The sequence below is a fragment of the Macrobrachium rosenbergii genome, chromosome 15 (assembly GCF_040412425.1).
Source record: "Macrobrachium rosenbergii isolate ZJJX-2024 chromosome 15, ASM4041242v1, whole genome shotgun sequence".
NCBI classification, from domain to species: Eukaryota; Metazoa; Arthropoda; class Malacostraca; order Decapoda; family Palaemonidae; genus Macrobrachium; species Macrobrachium rosenbergii.
This window is the reverse complement of record NC_089755.1, coordinates 30,390,546-30,410,460: the sequence shown is the minus strand read 5'-3', so window position 1 is coordinate 30,410,460 and position 19,915 is coordinate 30,390,546. Positions and strand designations below refer to the sequence as shown.

The 19,915-nt window shown below is 38.0% G+C and overlaps 1 protein-coding gene across 3 annotated transcripts in view; it reads right to left on the bottom strand.

The window, feature by feature from the left end:
- Positions 1-19,915, bottom strand: part of LOC136846501 (uncharacterized) — a 100,880-nt gene that overhangs the window by 55,816 nt on the left and 25,149 nt on the right. For all 3 annotated transcript variants that reach the window (XM_067117346.1, XM_067117347.1, XM_067117348.1), the window contains one exon: positions 1,692-3,835. In XM_067117346.1, the coding sequence (XP_066973447.1) occupies positions 1,692-3,835 (2,144 nt within the window). The remainder of the gene's footprint in view (positions 1-1,691; positions 3,836-19,915) is intronic.

Genomic DNA, 19,915 nt, shown 5'->3' with positions numbered 1-19,915 from the left:
AAACAGGATACAGATGATTGGTCTACCCCCTTGCACAATATTCACTCTGACAATTAGACACGACTGAGTGTGCAGTGCTTTTAGATGGTTCAATAATTAAGTAAGAAAAGTAGAATGGCACTTGGTGGGGAGGCTGGAGAACTCACCATCAGGGGACACCTTAGCACAAACATGCTTCCTGCATTAAAGATAAATTCCAGTTCATCAGGGGCAAATTTGACAACACACCGGGACAAGTTCATCTAAATCCTTGAAAAAGCAAACATCATCATATCTGTACAAAAGCAACTGACTGAATATAACCCATAGAGAAGCCCTAATATTAAAATGTTGAATACCAGGATTACTTGGAATAGAAATATCTTCTAATAACTTGAGAAAATGGCCCAAAGAGAGCGGTATTCTTAGGACAGTAAGCAACTGATAGTGCCACAGGGAAATAAGATAGGAAAATCATGCAGCTACGGAGAAAAGGTAACTATTAGACATTAGACATGAAGCCTGACTATTCAATTTCCTCTTTAATGATCTCATCCCTAGGAGGTTGGATTCTGTGATGGTCTGAGGGCAGCATTAGTTACAGCTGAACAAGATTCTTATTAATATTAGTATGCAGCTCTCTGGCAAGTTAGGCCTAAGAACAAGTATAATCACACCAAAGTAAAAAGTGGTCAACTGGATACACCTGAAAAGCTCAAGATCAAACAAGTAGTGGTGGTAAAATGAGCTATTAGGAGTGAAAGAGATCATCTCATAAGTGATCCCACATTGGTTATTCCAGATCATGAGATAAGACATTGAATATAACGTTTTTACTGTACTTATGAATTAACATTTTTCTCTGGAAATGCTTCACAGAAACTACAAAGGCAAGTGGAGAGAGAAAAGGAATAAATTTTCAATTACGCTAGAAAAAATCAATGGACTACTTGACAAAAATGAAGAGACAAACATCCTTGACTCAAACTCAGTACCTTTCCATGATTACACAAGATCAAGAAAAGTAAAAGCCCATCACTCCTGAAGCTTTTATGTTTATAATCAACTTACAATACAACTATCATTACCGAGTCAAATTATACCTGCAGTAATCTTCAAAAATGACAACCTGACATCATCACAAAAAAGAATGAAACACTGCATTGTGGCTACACTAAAATTAAAGTTCAAAAACTTGCCAAAAATATACGAAACTTCCACTGCCCCAAAGAAACTTTCACTAACTCAACTAGCAAACCAAAATTAGCAAACAAAGAATGCTACACTGCAAACAAGGGCCAATTTTTAATAAACATTTTTTTAACCACAAACCTAGTTCGAAACCCATCACAAACTAACACGGAGTCTGAATCTTTTTTATACTACAGACAATTAAAAAAACAAAGGGATATTGCCTTAAATCACCAAGTAAATGAAGCACAAAGATCATAGAGTCAACATAAATGTACAAGGGTAAAAGTTATGGATGGGAAAGTAAACTTCAAAAGAAATTAAGCACAAGCATTTCATCAACCACAGACAATTCATCAGAAAACCAAATGGCTCAGCAAAATTTTTATACAACTTACCCTTGCTTGCAATATGGGATCTGTTAAAACAGGGGAACTCATCATAAAGTAACCAGACAAACAGGGCAGGCAACAGGGTCACTCAAAAACTTAGATAATACTTGGATTTCAAAAACAACTAACCTGTATTAGACTTGCAGCAGCATCTGGTGGTTTGGCAGCCCGAGTCTGTGCCTCTTTTGCAGCTCTATGCTCTAATAAGAGCTCATCAAACTTTTTAGAGCGACCAACGACATTACGGCGTAAGGTAAGCGAGTGCGTCTTGCATGTTAGCGAGCGGGTACATGGCTTTCCAGTTTCTGGCACCAACACACCACAGTGAACCTCAGCATCATACTCTCGATCTTTGAGTGGCAATAGTTTTCTCTCTCCAGGCTTTTTCTTTTTGCTGGACTTCTTGGGTGATGGTGTTTGTGTAGTTGGGACCACAGTAGATGTTCCAGTGGATGTGTGCTGTGTAGGTGTAGTGGGTGCATTTGTAGGTGTGTGTGTTGGAGTTTGGGAAGGGGTAGCATTGGAAGTTGTTGGGCCTGGAGATACTATACTTGGACCACTACTTGAAACCACAGGTTTCTTTAATGTAGCCGCCAATGTCGGCATTGAGAGTGAAGGTTGTGTGGTGGCTGCAGTTACTGGAGCTTGGGTTCCTGCCCCAATGACAACAGTGATCCCTTGACTTGTTGTATTTGTCCCCACAGCTGGTGCAGCACTGACTGAATTCCCTGCCATTCCTGGAGCTCCTGGTGAAGGAGACGGGGCTGGAGTTGATGCTGGTTGCTGCAATAAACCAGCTAACTGAGACTCCAATCCAGTGTTCCCACTTTGACACAATTGAGTTATAGAATTGACTGCATTTGTAAGTTCATCACAATGAGAGGAAATTTTCTCAATCTCATCAAAACTGAATGAGTCTACAGGTACTTCAATTAGATCAGACTGAGTGGTGTTAGTATATTGCCCCTGGACCCCATTTGATACTCCCTGAAGATTATGTGCAGAAGAAGCGGCAGCAGTTGCTTCAGCTTCCAAGAAAACCTCACTGGTTATTTGCTCTAGAACGGGCATTGGTAACTGTTCACTATTGTACTGTTGTGGTAACACATTCTGATTACTCAGATGTGGGGGTTCAACATAATTTTCAGTATTTACACTTTGTTGATCGATATAAGTCATATTACCATTATCGTTTAAGTAGCACTGATGAGAATTACTGGGAAGAACTGTCTGTGCCAATTGCGACGAGTCAGGTGTGGCATTAAGAACAGCATTCAGGTCTGACTCACTGACAGTGGCTAATAAGTCTGCCTGAATTTGGTTCAACGTCGCCATGGACATGTGACCGATTGGCACTGGCACAGAGCCTAAAGGATGCGAGCTTGTTATTAAACCAGGCCCCTGCAGATTACTACCACTCGTAGTTAATCCACAACCAGCAAGTCCCTGCGCTTCAACAATGTCATGCGACCCCACAAGGCCCGTCTCAATCTCCATTGTGGACCCTGTTAGATGACTCTGAGAAGCAGCCAGAGCTTCAGCCTCTGCTTGGAGCATTGCAGAGATCTTGTTAACCTCTTCTTCAACACTAGTAGTACTTTGACTGCTCATAGATACACCAGCAACAGCAGTAGGTGCCAAACTTGGAGAAGGCACTGCCATTGTAGTCATACCTTGGTGAGTTACACTTGGACAAGAAACACTTGGAGGCCCAACACTTGGTGGTCCAACACTTGGGGGACCAATGCTAGGTGGGCCAACACTAGGAGGTCCAACGCTAGGAGGGCCAATACTTGGAGGGCCTACACTTGGCGGTGGACCTGTGTGTGGAGATGGGTGAGGCATTGTGTGCTGTGGCTCTGGTGGAGCAGGTGGAGGTAAACTTGTAGGTAAGGACTGCGGTGGTGGCACCATATCAATAACATTTTCAGCCTTTACTTCAGTTTTCAACTGTGGGAGACTCACAGGTGACTGCAGTAAGTCACATACTGGGGATGTAGGCAAGCTTCCTAGTCTACTGTTGCTACTGCTTACATTACTGCTGTTGCAACTACTGTTGACATGACTGTCATTGTTAGTTTCGCTATCTCCGGTCATGTGAGATGCACGACTACCTCTCATGGGTTCTCTGTCATCTATTCTGCCTTCTATTTTAACAACAGGATTTGTGTTGATAGTTCGATTTCTAGTCTTCGAAGTTTTGCTGCCAGATACAGAGGCTCGCGTACCACCTGATGATTTAACAGGTGTCGCTACTCCGCCATGACGCAACTCTGAAACAGAAAAAAAATGTTAATAACCTCGCACTTACACAAGTATTTATCCATGAAAAACTACATGTATGCATGTATATAAATGCAATACATCACAGGAATCATAGGAAAGGATGTTCATCATTCATAATACTTGAAAATACACAAACAAAAATCAATATGATAAAAGGTTTCTCGTTAATTTAAAAAAATTCTCATGTTTTACAAAAACTAAAATGAATGAAATTTTATAGAATGTGTTCTTTATGGGTCAGTGAATCCCAAGTTGATCGGTTGTTCTGAAGACCAATCAGACACTGACCACTTTTAATCACATCAATATTTTTTGGCAGCTGCTGAAAATTTACTTTTCTTGGTATTATGCTAGTTGTCATTTTGAAGCTGAATACTTGTACTTAATTGTGGAATATTCAAAAGTTTGTTCTGAAAGCTATATCAGATTTTATTTAATATACTGAAGCTCCTTAAAAAACTAATACTGTATTTCCTAACAGGAAAACTATTTTTTCCTGAAAAAATCTCAGAGGAAGGTTATCTTTACCAAACAGTAATGGGAAATCATGTGTATGAATGAAGTGTATAATAAACAAAAGTATCATTGCAAGCACAAGAAAATACAGTCACAGAGATTCTTTCCCATATTGGCAGATTACAATAAAAAGTTAACAGATGAGTAGTAACTTAAATGTACAGTCGACCACCGGTATTCGCAGGAGTTAGAGACCACAACCACCCGCAAAGCTAAAATCCGCCTTACGTTGTTACCCCTTCTAAAGATACTTATAACTGCCTATTTTAATAATTCAAACACCAAATATACCTTAAACTATCATCCTAAAACATCTTAATATCATTTCAATGTCATCTTATGACATTTACCCTTAAAAATATATGGCTTACAGCTACATGTGAAAACTAATCAAGTTCTCCCCTAAATTCAGGAACAGCCATTTTCTCTTGTACAGTATTCAAGCCATCCCATTTTCTTTTTACAGTAGATAAGGGTTACAATGGAAATTCACAAGTAGTTAAGTACTGTTCTAAAATATTTAAATATGCATTGAAAAAAAATTACAAAACTATAAATGCAATCAACAGTGATAAAATACTCTTGTGTACTTTTGTGTGTGTTAATCATACTTTGAATCAACTAAACTTGTAATAAAAATAGTACAGTGAATCAAGCAAAGCAAAAACAAAACTGTATCAACTAAACTTGTAATAAATATGGTACAGTAAATTAAGCAAAAAAAAAAAAAAAAAAAAAAAAAAATTGTAACGTAAGTATGTATACACGCACTCATTCAATGACATTGTGAAATTCCTAGTGTTTTAGTTTCGTATTTTTATGTTTATGACACGGTAATTCACATTTCATTAAAGGATATGTACAGTGCTGTGCTGAGAGAGAGAGAGAGAGAGAGAGAGAGAGAGAGAGAGAGAGAGAGAGAGAGAGAGAGAGAGAGAGAGAGAGAGATGTTTACATCAGTAAAAACTTTAAAGTAAAGTATGTTAGTTTACCTTTGTATGCCCTTTTACTGTTATGTGCAAAATTAAAAATAATAATTCCATTAATACATTTGGAAAAATTATTTTCCTAATTCTTTCAGCAGTAGGCTAAATCAGCTGATTCTGAGACTGTAAACATTACTAATGGCTTGAGTCAGTTTTTTTTATACAAAATAACATTTTTTATATTTTGCTATTTACATTAATATTAATACTTGAAAACTAAAAAAACATGAAAATATTTTAGATATGCTCTACCATTATTCTAAAACACTTTAATATTCAAAGTCTTCTTACAACACTACCCATAAAAATACATGGCTTACAGCTACATGTGAAAACTAATGAAGTTCCCCTGCCCCCTATTCAAGCACCCCATTTTCTCTCATACAGTATTCAAGCCATCTTGTTTTCTTTTTACAGTAAATATAGGAAACATTGGGAATTCACAAGTAGAGTTAAGTACTATACCTAAATATTTAAATGGGTATCGAAAAAATACATTTTATAGATATTTTGCTGTTTTACCATTAATATATGAAAATTACTAAATTATTTTTTTTTACATAAAATGTATTTAGCCACAAAAATAACATGAAAATACAGTAATCAGTGAATATTGCTCTACAAAAAAATAGTGAATTAATGAATTTTCCACAATTTATTTGGATTTACGTTCCATACAAAAATCCGCAAGTGGAGCAACGAATGCTGAACCCCGATATAGCGGGGGTCTACTTTATATTAGTAAAACAGGTTTTGGAGTAAGAAAAACCTAGTTTTTGGTAGCTGCTGTGAGTCCTCAAAGGAGTTACTCTCATGGTCCATTAGAGGCTCCACAAGATAGCCTAACTAATATCAAGAATTCTCTTTTAGTCGGTTTGGCCAGGATTACTGCATGATGACGCCTGATTGGGTATAGGAATCAAGATAAGAGGGCTCTTTCTCTTATCTACAGCAATTACCTCAGTTCTCAATTCCTACTGTCAACCTGCAAGAAATAGCAAAAGCCATTGTAGATGTGGCACTGCAAATAGCACTTCATACATCGGCCATCACTGTGTCAACGACACTGTGCAAGACCCATCTCACCCACTGCTTTCCTTCAGGTCTATACAAGATGATATTCACCCACATGCCATGCCTTTTCATCAGGGAAAGAGGGTGAGTTTGAGGAATCACAGTGGCTACCAAAAATAGGTTTTTCCTATGTCAAAACCTGTTTTTTGACAGTGCAGCTGCTGTTCGTCCTCAAAGGAGCTTACCCACGAAATTGACAGGTTGTGGTACATTTCTGAAAAGGTATTGGTTTGTGTGAAAGAATGTAATGTTTTTGTTTACTTGTGTTTTTGTAATTTGAATTTGATTTTTTGTTGTTGTTTTTATGCTTTAGTGTGGTTGGTAGTTGTGAAAGTTTTTTTTCTGTCCTTGTCCTCTCCAGGTGTGAACAAGTGGGACCAACCTCTCTCCCTCTTTGGGTGTTTGATGCTCTTTAGAGGCCCTTGCGTGTTTTGACTCTGTTGTGCACCTTTTAGCTTGAGGTTGAAGCCCTTTTGTGTGTGGGAACCTGTGTGAATGTGTTTGCCAACATTTGGATGTTGAGGGGTATCAAGGAAGACACCCTGTTGAAATTCAAGAGGTTGTCACTGATGACCCAAGAGAGCTGTGTGTGTTTTCATATAACTTCTGTGATATAGTATTATGGATACATATTTGTGATACTGTACTAGAATTAATTTATTTCGTTATGGAAAGTTGGATTTATAACTTTCATTGCTCTAAAGTTGTCTAGATATACCTTACAGAGACATGGTTCTTACAGATAGTCTGCATTAAAAAGAAAAATAAAATTATTCGCAGATAATACACCTAGTGCTGAGTAACCTGAAGTATGACACTGGTTGCACGGGTTGGTATCGTTCTCGACTAGCACTCTGCTGGGCCCGTGTTCGATTCTCTGACCGGCCAATGAAGAATTAGAGCAATTTATTTCTGGTGATAGAAATTCATTCCTCGTTATAAAAGGTTCGGCTTCCACAATAAGCTGTAGGTCCCGTTGCTAGGTAACCAATTGGTTCTTGGCCACGTAAAATAAATCTAATCCTTCAGGCCAGCCCTAAGAGAGCTGTTAATCAGCTCAGTGGTCTGGCTAAACTAAGGTATACTTAAGACACTGGTCACAGTATACATTCAGAAATTTTGTTTTGACATTGATGTACATTTTACCTTTTCAAGGAGAATTAGTTCGGGATAGTAACGTTGGGTTTATATGTTGATTAATTTGATAACTGACTGACGTCCCTAATACTGTAAAGGGGTAGGAATTACTTATATATATATGTATATCATTTCTTGTAGTTTAGTTTCAGAGATTCAGGTAATTGAAGTGTGCTTGAGGGTGTGTGTGGGTTGGAAGTGACTTTTCATTAATAAAATTCCACTGCTTGAATTTCATTCTGTCTGTATATATGTGTACTATTTTTTTGGGGGGTTGCCTAGTGCTGTGAAGAGGCCCAAATTTCATTTGTTTTCGTACAGATTGTGGATTAATTAAGTAATAAATTTGTTTTAAGAGATTGAGTTTTTTTTTTTGTAAACCTGTATTTCTTACTTGTCATCAACCACAGTTTCTCTCTCGGGAAGCCCCAACAAGGTGACAAAATGGCTTAATCTCTTGAATTTCAATCCCAACAACCTAGAGAAAACTTTGGTCCAAGGTCAAGCCACATTTTAAACCACATTCTTTATTCCACATACCCTTTAGAGTTTCCTAACAAAGAACATGAAACCAAACAGGAACTTCTTTTGCGATGCAGTTCTATAGTGACTTACCTAAATACAGTATGCTGGGTTTGGTCATAGTATTGTTGCACCTTTCTCATTAATATCATAGCATACCCACCATATCCATATGACCCCTGGTTTTCCGCTCTAGTATCTATGGGATCAGGACTATCCATACTGTTTCTGATGACCATCCTGAACACTGAAACTTCTTCAAAAGTAACATTTGTGAAGGAAGCCAATCTACTTACTTTCCTAATGTCATGTGACTTAGGAAAAGAGTGTGGGTTTGCCTTTTTCCTATGGGAACTAATTTTATTATTAGTCCATGTAGAGAGAGTGGTTTGTTTGTGCTAGGGTGTAGGAAAGTCAGACCTTCTGGGATGTTTGCTGTGACCTCTAGGTTAACCTCAAGTGCCTGAACCAGGCATAATGTTTTGTCTAACAAACTGAGCTTCCTTATCAGAATGTATTTCCTCATTTAAAGGGTTCTCATTCTTGGCCAGGAATGATGGGCAAGGGGCGAGCTGTTAGAGTGATGTAACGTCCCTGTCTAGGAGTCCAGTTCATTAATATAAGCTCCTAATGCCAAAACAGTCAAAAAGATCGACTTTTGCAGCATGTGAGTTGTGACTGCATTGGGCCCACCAAACTGTGGGGCTGACAGAAGCTGAAGCATCTTATTCAGGGACCAAATAGTTGGAAGCCTTACAGGAGCAGGTCTTTGTAATGCAAAAGACCAGAGGAAGGGAAACGACAATTTCTATATTAGCATCAATACTAAATCCATAAAACAATAGTTCCATTCATGTTGCTTTGTATACCAAGACTGTTGTAACAGCATGGCATCTGTCTCCAACAAAGATCTCAACTGGGCTCTCAGCATGGATATAATCTAACCAAACTTTCTGAACAAACTGGTATTTGCCGAATAGAGGATGTCTGTAGTTTCTGCACTAGGTAGCTAGCAATGTTGGGTGGGTAATTTTCACGTCAGACAAAATTTAAATTTCACATATGAAGGTCTCGGCTCAGAAAGGAGGACGCTTAGACAACTTTCTCCCCTTCTGTCTGGGATAAAACAGCAGACGGTAATGAAATTTAATTCTCTGCCTGTTGTTGAAGTAAAAGGAACCAATGCCTGTTTGGTTAACTTGGGGCAAATAGGTAAGAGGTTCCTTTGAAGGTTAGATGTTATGTTCAAGCTTTCGAAATCTGGGACAATGGGGGAAAAAGGGTATATCGTCCTCCATTTGTTCCAGTCTCATAGGGATGCATCTCTTGCTATTGCTTGACTGTGTTGAGGGACATACATTAGAAATTGTTGGTTTTTGCATGTGGCAAACAGGTCCACTTCCAGTTGTGGAAGCATGTAAATTGCAGAATAAGTGCCACTTCTTCACTTGCACCATCTGAAGGACAGATAGCATTACTGTATTAAGAGAAGATGAATGTGAGCCCGACTTCTTGATGCAAGACATTGCAATCATGTCGTCTAGGACCAACAACATTTCTCTCTCTTTTGGGAATTTCAGTTTTCTGAGAGACAAAAAGATAGCCATCAGCTCCAGGAAGTTATGACATTTCCTAAGAGCAGGTGACCACCTCCCTGCTACCTGATGATCCTCCTAATGAGACAGCCTTTTGCTTAAGGTCTGCTGACTACCACTCTAAGGCTTCGTAAGCATTCTACTCCGGTGGCCCCCTGATTAATCAATCGTCTAGGTAGGCTACCAGTTGAGTTCCTTTATATCCGAGTTCCTCAGATAACTACTGCTGCTAATTTTGTAAGGATTCTTGGGGCAATGTTTAACCCAAAGGGCATGGCTTTGAATCTGTATGTAACTTTCCCTGTCCGGAACTCTACGAAGGGCCGGAGGGGAAAAACAATAGGGACGTGTCAGTATGCATCTTTCAAATCTATAGAAACGTTCCAGGTCCCTTGTGGAACGATTGAACGTACTTGGGAAACAGTAGTCATCAGGAACTAAGGCAATGTGTTTGTTTAATTTGATAGGTCAAGGATCCCCCTCCGTTGGGAGGAATCCTTCTTGAGGACACAAAAGAGAAGTGCTTGGCATTCCAGCTGCTGTGGCAAATGTGCGTATATTTCTCTATGGCTCCCTTTAAAAGGGCTTTCTGCACATAATCTTCCAAAGAGGGATCTAGTTTTTTGTAAGAACCTCTTTTAAAAAAGGGGGGGTACAACACCATTTCCACCCTAGCTTGTTAAAGATAAGACAGTGTCCCTAAGGGGAGGGCTTCCACTGCATGTGACGCTGTAGGAGACGGCCCCCAACCATATGATTCCTATTGGGCTCCACCTCTTCCTTTGCCTTTGATAGGCATTCTAGGCACTGCTTTTCCTTTTCCCTGGTAAGAGTGTTTTTGGACACTTCAAATGGGATGTTTTTGCTACTGCTGTCCCTTATTGTTTTGAGAGAATCCTTTAGGGGTGACTAGAGACTTACATGACTGAGTCATGGCAAACCTTCTTTGGTTTGGGAAAAAAGGGTAATTTTGGGCTTTTTGTTTCCTGGATTCCCTTTTTTCCCAAGGAGAGCACATATTGTACAATTCTGTTGCTGGTCTTGTTCATTGAGTTGAGCCACAAAAGACCCCTCAAAAAGTCCTTACAAAAGGGTGATATGGCCACAGCAGCAAACATTGTTTTGGAAGATTCTGGAAGCCTTTTAACGGCAACTTCCAGCATAGTAATAGAGGTTATGATACTGAGGTAGTGGAGCCTCACGTGAAATCCAGCCAAGGCTATCCCCTCAGATTTTTCTCATAGGGGTCTCAAACTGTTGGGTAGCCATGTTGTACTTCCCTTTTGAGTGTACTACAACTGCCCGGCAACCAAGGGACAGAAGTCCTGGATGAATTAGATGTCCTAAATGAATTATTATACTCCTCAGAAGATACAGACACTTCAGTCAGGGTTAGAGGGATCCTTGTACAGTGCTCCCCCATTTTTACAAGGGAACAGGTTCCAGAACCTAAAGCGGAAATGCAAAATCCCCTCTAAAAATGCTTTAACTGGTTTATAATTGCCAAATACCTTGTCTACTTTAAAGTAAAACACTTATAACCCTATTTTAACATTTCACTGCTTAACATGATAGTTCAAACAAAAATATACCTTAAATTATCATGCTAAAACAATTTCATATTTCAAACAAAAATACACCCCAAATCATCATCCCAAACACCCAAAATACGCTTACATTACAGTACTCTCCTACTACTGCTACTCTTAAGTAAGCTTTATACACCCCTAAAACACTTATAACTGCCTATTTTGGCAGTCCATCGCCAAACTTGACAGTTCCAACAAAATATACCTCATACTATCATCCCAGACCACACTAATATCATTTCAAAGTCACGTTGCAAAATTAATGTTCAAGCCTACAACTGTTACTCTTACATATCCCCTATCATTCAGACACCCACATTTTCTTTGGCCTACGTAACTTTGCGCATTGTCCTGCTCATATTGTATGTAATGCACTAGGTGTATATTTTACCTATACTGTATCTTCCTCTGTCATAAGATGATTCTGAAATTATATTTACTGTACAGGTACGTTTCTATAGTGAATTACACGAAATTTTAAAAAATACAAATTCCCAATCTTTTCCAAAGCTCTGAATTGGGGGAGGTCGGACCTGTCATATGTCAATATTTGACATATACGATGGGGAATATGTATTTGTTTGTTTGTTTAAAATTTCACATAATTTACTACAGAAATGCAAAAATTTTTTAATTACACTATATTATTACTACTATTATTATTATTTAATCTTATTATCTGAAAATTTGTACTTATTATTAGGTAAATCATTTATTTATCATACAAACGTGCCATATTCCATAAATTTATTTAATTTATTCTCTCTCTCTCTCATGAAAAAATACAGTAATTAGTGAATACACAGTGTTGCTCTACGAAAAAGGCAAATTAGTGATAATTTTAGAGATATGGCCCAAAGAAAAATCCACAAATTAGTGAAATTTCCCCTGCAGGCAAAATGAAATGTGGGAATGTGAAACACGTAAAAACAGGGGGGACTATATTTCCCTTTTGGGAGGCTAGTTTTCCTTTTACTGATAACTGTATGGGAGACCGAATTCCTTTTGAGGTATCTCTTCCACAACAGCTGAACACTGTGTCCCTGGATCCTTATACTTCCCATTATGGGGGCTAGGATCCTCTTTATTATCTGATAGCTGCATGGGAGCTAGATTTCCTTTTGAAGTATCTCTTCTACATAGAGCTGAAAGCTATGTCTTTGGATCCTTATACAGTGCTTCCCTTTTGGGGGATAGGATCCTCTTTAGTATCTGTTACCTGCATGGGAGATAGATTTCCTTTTGAGATATCTCTTCCATGTAAAGCTGAAAGCTATGTCCCTGGTCCTTCCGGGTTCATCAGGGCAGGTTCAGTGGCAATATCCACTTTAAGTCCAATAAAAGGGGCATCTCCCCCAAGTAACGACTCTTCCCCATCGGAGGGGTTGACCTGGGAGGTACTAGGAACCAATGCTTTCAGGTTTTGGCTCAAACATGAGTTCCGTTTGGAAATAGAGGGAAACATATTCTACTGGGATTATTGCCTGGAAGATGTACTATAGTCTCCTCCTTCCATACCCTTACTGAAACCTAGGACCCAACAAGACACTTAAAGCAGGCTGTTTCACTCTTAAAACTTTTTGCCAGGAGCGTGTTACGAACTGCACACATGTCTGGCAACCAACCATGTTCCCCTTATTTCTACAAGGGCTATGTTCATGGCAGGTGGTATGGGCCTTGCATAACTGCAGCCCTGTTACTGATATAAAGAACAAGTTCTTATTAGAAACTAGTACTGTACTGTACTTGGTACTAACCATCTGTAGCCACTGTATTGACAGTACACTCAGAATACTACAGACTAACTTGGTCACAATTCTGAAGCTGTAGTACAATGTTATGACAATAGTTATTCATAAGGCCGCAGTTAGTATTACCTTGTTCATAGATACTACCATAAACTTTGTCTTGTATGTCTCACAAATGTTACAAGTGCTAATTATTTATAATAACTTAAGCACAACTAACATGAAATAGGTTTATTTGGGCTAAAGTATGTAACCCTATTGCTGTATACTGTTAGCCATCATAAAAATGGGTTTTTTCTTCTAAGATAGTAGTCATGTATAAATTACACAACAACTAAATAAATTTTTGCTTTAAAGTAAATTCTTGAATGTTACGCCAATCAAGCTATATACTGTAAAACCAATTTACATATTATCTAGCCTAGACTACTGTTTTATCTAGTCTAGGTTAGTTTAGTCTAGGCTAAGGAATAGGTTTAATCTTTAAAGGGTTCTCACTTTATCTTGTAGTCTACGCTACATAGGTCACACTAAGGCTATAGGTTACATGAGAAAATCCACTAGTACTACATGTAGCCCTATAGTCTAGGCTACTTCCTTCAATGAAAATATTTTGCCAAAGGAAAATTTTTCCATAAGCTAGATTCATAAATTAAGTACAGTTTCAATGCCCATTATATTAAAATGTAATTTTTTAATAATTATGAAGGTAATCAGACATCGCCATTATTTTCCTAGCGAAAACGCCATAGGCGGAGCAATATGTGAAGGAAACATCACATAATGTGATACAAGTTCCCTTACATTAATGATAATTGGGGAATATTTTCACAAAAATCATTCAGAATGGCAATTAAAAATTACGCCAGACAATTTGTTTCATTTAATCCAAGATTTGGAAGTTGAACACGGTTGGAAGCCAGTTTTCGATTAGCATAGTCTATATGAACGGTCAGCTAGCTTACTTGGCTACTCATCTAAATGAAGTAGCCTAGCCTACCTATTAAGTAGCCAAGATGATTACTGAGGTAAGAAGGACATATTAATGACCTTCAAGAACAGCACTGTTTGTCGGTGAAGTAGTTCCGTGAAGGGAAAAACTTCATATGATTTGATACAAGTTCCTTGATATTAATAATAATTCGGGAACACTTTCACAAAAACCATCCATTTTGACAGTCAAATACTACAACCAAACCATTAGTTTCACTTAACCCAAGATTTGGGCAGTAAATACATAGACAGCTGACAATAGCAAAGTTTTTTCCCCTGCATGTCATAGTGTGAATTAGGACATGGCCTAGCACTAATCAGCCTAGATAATTACTAAGGTATTCGTGAGATATGCCAGTTTTTCCACTTCACAAAATAATCTACCAGCTAAACAGTTTCTAAAACTTTTGACTGGGACTTAAAACTAAGCACTTAGCTTGCTATTGAGTTTTGGGTCTTCTACGATGGCCTATCTAGGAGCATTTCACCAGCAGACGTGTTGATACTGCAGAGACTATGAAAGTAATGGGTAAGATAGGTCTTGCATGGTGCGTCACTGGCACAGTGCTGGCTGACTGTACAAAGTGATATTTGCGGTGCCACGTTTCTAATGGCGACATACATACGATGTCGCTGTTGCTACTTCCTGCAGGCTGACAATAGGAACTGAGAACCGAGGTAATTGCTGTAGATAAGAGAAAGAGCCCTCTTATCTTGAGTTCTATACCCTATCAAGTGTCAACGGGCACTAACACTGGCCAAGACCGACTAAAAGAGAATTCTTGATATTAGTTAGGCTATCTTATGGAACCTCTAATGGACCATAAGAGTAACTCCTTTGAGGGTGAACAGTGGCTATATTATCAAAATACCATTATGTATTGTCAATCTTCTCAAACAATCCTGAAATTGACAAATTCTGAAAAAGTTTACTATTACTGAAAAACTGCTGTAGCTTCATATACGAAATATTTTATAAAAATTCACTTTAGTTTTACAAGTATAGTTAATGGGGTATTTTCTAACCCATTAATATGTATAAGTTTGCTTGATGTATTATTTCAATATAATAAAAGCACAAAAACTTTAGAAAATTCAGTCAATATTATTATTATTATTATTATTATTATTATTATTATTATTATTATTCAGAAGATGAACCCTATTCATATATAACAAGCAAACAAAGGCCACTGACTTGAAATTCAAGCTTCCAAAGAATATGGGGTTCATTTCAATGGAGAAACAGATAGTAATGAAAAATACAGAAAGAGGAGATCAGTTATTAGCAAAACAGATAAATTAACACACTAATAAATAAATAACAATGTAATTAAAATATTAAAATACAATTTGAATTGTTTTAGGATAGTAATACATTGCATCTTCACTTCAACTTCTATGTAATGCATTGCATCTTCACTTCAACTTCTAAAGTTCTAATTGCACGACATCCTATGGGAGACTGCTCCACAATCCAACGGTGTGAAGAATAAAGGACCTCTAGAACTGAGGGGTTCGACAGCAAGGTACATTGCTGCTGTTCAGCAAATCTGGTTGCTCTCAGCAAGAAAAGGGTATCTGAGATCAACTGTGAATGTGCAAGATCTGTTAAAATACAACTTATGAAAAATTGACAAACAAGAGACCATCAGTCGATGAGACCAACCGTCGATGGTCCAAGTCATAACTGCTATTAGGAAACAGAAATCTACCACTACAAACTACTCTATCTAAAAGAGATAAATCTCTGGCAGAAGCAGACATCCACACCAGAGAATAATATTCTAGTAGAGAAAGAACAAATAATCTAAAACAGGTTGCACTGATTTTATCACTGTTATATATCATATTTTACATACACACACACACATATATATATATATATATATATATATATATATATATTATATATATATAATATATATATATATATATATATAGCACTAATCATCATTGGGACCTAGAGGTGCGGTTTAGCCATTTTGCCAGATTAACCATTTATTAGGCTAGAATACACGAAACACAGTAGCTAAGCACCTCATCCTAGAATTAAAATATCCCATAAATCAGTACAAGTTGGCTAATAAAGAAAAGACAAATATCAAATACAGGTAGTGCTCGCATTACGATAATTCAACTTACAATATTTCGAGTTTATGATGGGAATAGCAATTAATACCAATACGAAAATATTTAGGAAATATTTTTAGATTTTGCGCAGGCGCAGGCAGCGAGAGAGACCAACTTCTTTTCCTCCATCTCTTTATTCCATCTGCTAGTTAAAAAGGTAAAAGAGAATGATAAAAGTATTGTTAGTAACGCTATACTCTTGCGTAAATGCATACCGCCATAAAAAACCGAACGGGAAACTGTTGTTTTGCTAATAATTGTCCCGGATAACAACTGTTATGCTTGTATTTCAACCATCGTACGGTTAAACAATTAGTGTAGTTATGTTACAAATGACGTTAAGTACAGCACAATAGGACTGATACATTTTTTACACTATACCCTCATTTGCTTTGGAGAAAAGATCGGCAAGGAAATATACTGCTGCAGTAACTTTATGCTGCAATTTGTAGCCGAAGCTGAGGAAGCAATGTTCAAGCTGCTAGTGACTATAGATTATCGTGCATCGGCAACATGGATGAAACTTGACCGTAAATAAAATTGGAGAGAATGCATTTTAATCAAAACTACTGGGCATGAAAGAATACAAATTACTGCTGTTTTCACGCCAATAAAAGATAAATACGTAAAGCTCGTATTATGATGAAATCAAGAGAAAATAGCGAACGGAATCTTGATCTTTTTCTTACACAACACAAACATGCCCCCAAAACGGCCAGCCGCGATTCCCGCGAACGTCACATATTAACGAAAAAAATAGCTAAATTAATTTCACAACGAAACGTATTTAAGTTATATTTCGATTTAAAAACATTTCGTATAACGAAAAATATCCTTGTCCCAAATAAAAAAAGTATCTATTCATTTACGCTCTCTGAACTGAGTTAAATGCGGCGAAATAAACACCACGTTATCAATTCCCAAAACAAAACACTGATCGCAATTTATAATAAAAAAGCAATATGAGAATATACACAACTGGATACGATGTAGTAAAGCATAACTTTTTAAAAGATCCATGAAAAAGATGCACATTCGTTATACTGATGTTTGTATAATACTGTTAATATGTGAATAGAGTTTAGTATAACGTAGGCTAGGCCACTGTATATGCAGCCTATACGATGTACCATAGCGTAGGGCAAAAGACAATAATAAATGTAAAAAATGGAACAGCAAAAGCATGCCTGTGTTTACAAACACCTCCAGTTTGTTGAGGCAGCACACTGCACCACCAAATCGAAACGGCCAGCGAGCGAGTTAGCGCAGTGACCCGGGAACTTTGAAAATTAGTGCGGAAACAGAAATTACTGTAGCCGAAATTTGTGCCGGATTACTGATTGTTCCGGACTACTGATTGTCGGATTAGTGATGGTCGACCTGTATATATATATGAGGCCTTACAAACAATACCTAACTTTCATGCAGTATTTCCTGAAACTTTCATTGTTTCTCAAAAGTAAAATGTGAGTAAAAAGTTACACCTAGAATAGGTAAGGACTCATTCAGCAAAGCCACATCCACCAGAAGGGGAGGATGGGCTGGAAGATCTGTACAAGATCTGCTAATCAATAGTGTTTTCGTTTTACTGGAGTTCAGCCTCATACCATACCAACTACACCATTCACTAATCTGGCCCATGTTACAGTCGAGGATGAGGGCAGCTTCATTTCTCATAAGTGGAGACTTTACTACACCCACAGGTGTTGCATCATCAGCATGCTGAACAATCTTGTTTTCCAGGCCAACAACCATATCACTTGTATACAATAAAAATAACAGTGGACCAAGGACACTGCCCTGTGGAACTCCAGGCACAATACATCTTGATTCACTAAAGATTCCATCAATAGCAACTCGCTGTTGCCCCTGTAAGGAAAACTTAAAGTAATCCTAAAACACATCCACCCACTCCATGATTCTGAATTTTATAAATAGGTGCCTTGTGATTTACTAAATCACAAACAGCACTAAAATCTACTTGAATTACTCAGCAATCAAACCCTTACCAAAGTTCTCTTGCAAATGGCATGTCAAGTCTACAGAGCTTTGCAGTAGCTAACTGCTCCCTATATGCATATTGACTATCAGCTAAGAATCATAGATTCCACACACTTATATACTGTAGTGGCTTAAAAATAAGTTTTTCAGCAACTTTGAGAGCACAGGGTGAATATACAGTAGATTGGCCTGTATTTACTGCAGTCTGCAGATATGCCACTCTTTGGAACAGGAACTGTATTACTGTATCTTTAAACCAACCTAGATGAGACTATAGATAATATATGACATCCTACACTGGAGGCAATTCTTTGGAGTGGGCGAGACCACTCGCAGCTCAGAAACCTCAACCACAGCTGGAATGTCCATCCCCTAAGTTAGCCAACCTAAAAAAGGGCTAAGCAGAGTCCTTTACTGCAGAAACAGAGAAGCCTGTCTCTGCATAAGTGTCCACAACTCTGCTCAACTGTGTACTTTTTGTTATTATAATGGAAAGTAATTGTACTGTACATGTGCCATAATGGCCCCAAGGAAAGCTACATATGCTAGCAGGGCTGGGCCTGTTGTGGAAGATATTCTCTCTCTTGGCAAATCCATGGCTTGGAGGTCTGTGGTGGTGATGATGTCGAGTTCATGAAGCAAAAAACAGAGCTCAACGCAGAAGAACTGCAGAAACTTTAGAGGAAGCAGCAACAGACAACAATTAAGGAATTGTCTTCAGAAGAGGAAAGGGAGAATATCCCTAACTCATAAAAAAAGAAATGTGTTCACATTGGGGAAAAATACAAAGTTTTCTTGGAAAATATCATCTGACAAAGCTGTAAGAATTGTGTTATAAACCAGCTGAATGATCATGCTCCCTTTCACTTCAGGAACACTTTAAAATGCAGGCAAAAACAAACATCACTGGACATGTTTTTAGCAAGAAAGTGAATCTCAAGAAAGCAGTTGAAAGAAAAAGAAAACAGATACAACCACAAGAGCACAGCCGCCTGCCTTTTTTATGGAAGGGGACTCCCCTTTCATGTAAACACCACTCCACCTTTCTCATCACATGCCACATACGTCACCAACTCCCCCAGTTACAAGTAAAGTGATCAAATTTGCATTTATTTCATCTATTTGCTTCTTTTTGTGTAATTTCTGCATGTTAGGTTCTTAAATTCAAGTTCACAGGCCTCCACTTATCATGATCATAATTGTTGTATTTTTGAAGGTCTAGAACAGATTAATCAAATTCCCATTAGAGTTATCTCTTTCATACTCATAATAATAGAATCACAGCCCTGCTGGACAGGGGCAAAATCCATAAAAGAAAAAAAAAAACTATTCAGATGTAAAATGGCAATTCAGTACCCTTACTCACCCAACACTGTCAATACTGCATAACCATATACTGTAAAGTAAACCCCCTGTATTTGCAGGGGATGCGTACCACATGTCTCCGCGAATAGCTAAAACCTGCAAATACTTAAAACCCCTCTAAAAACACTTAGAACTGCCTACAGGCAGTCCCCGGTTATCGGTGGGATTCTGTTCTGAGGGTGTAATGATAACCAAAAATCACTGTTATCGGCACCAATACCCAATTACCATTACTGATAGGTGGAAATCAGCGATTTTCGGCGCCAAAAATTGCCGATTTTTGTCGCTAGACAAGCGCCGTAAAACCGGATCGCCGTTAACCAAACCTGCCGTTAACCAGGGACTGGCTGTATTTTGATAGTTCAAACACAAAAAATCTCTAAAAATGCCTTTACCCAAGTATTTTAC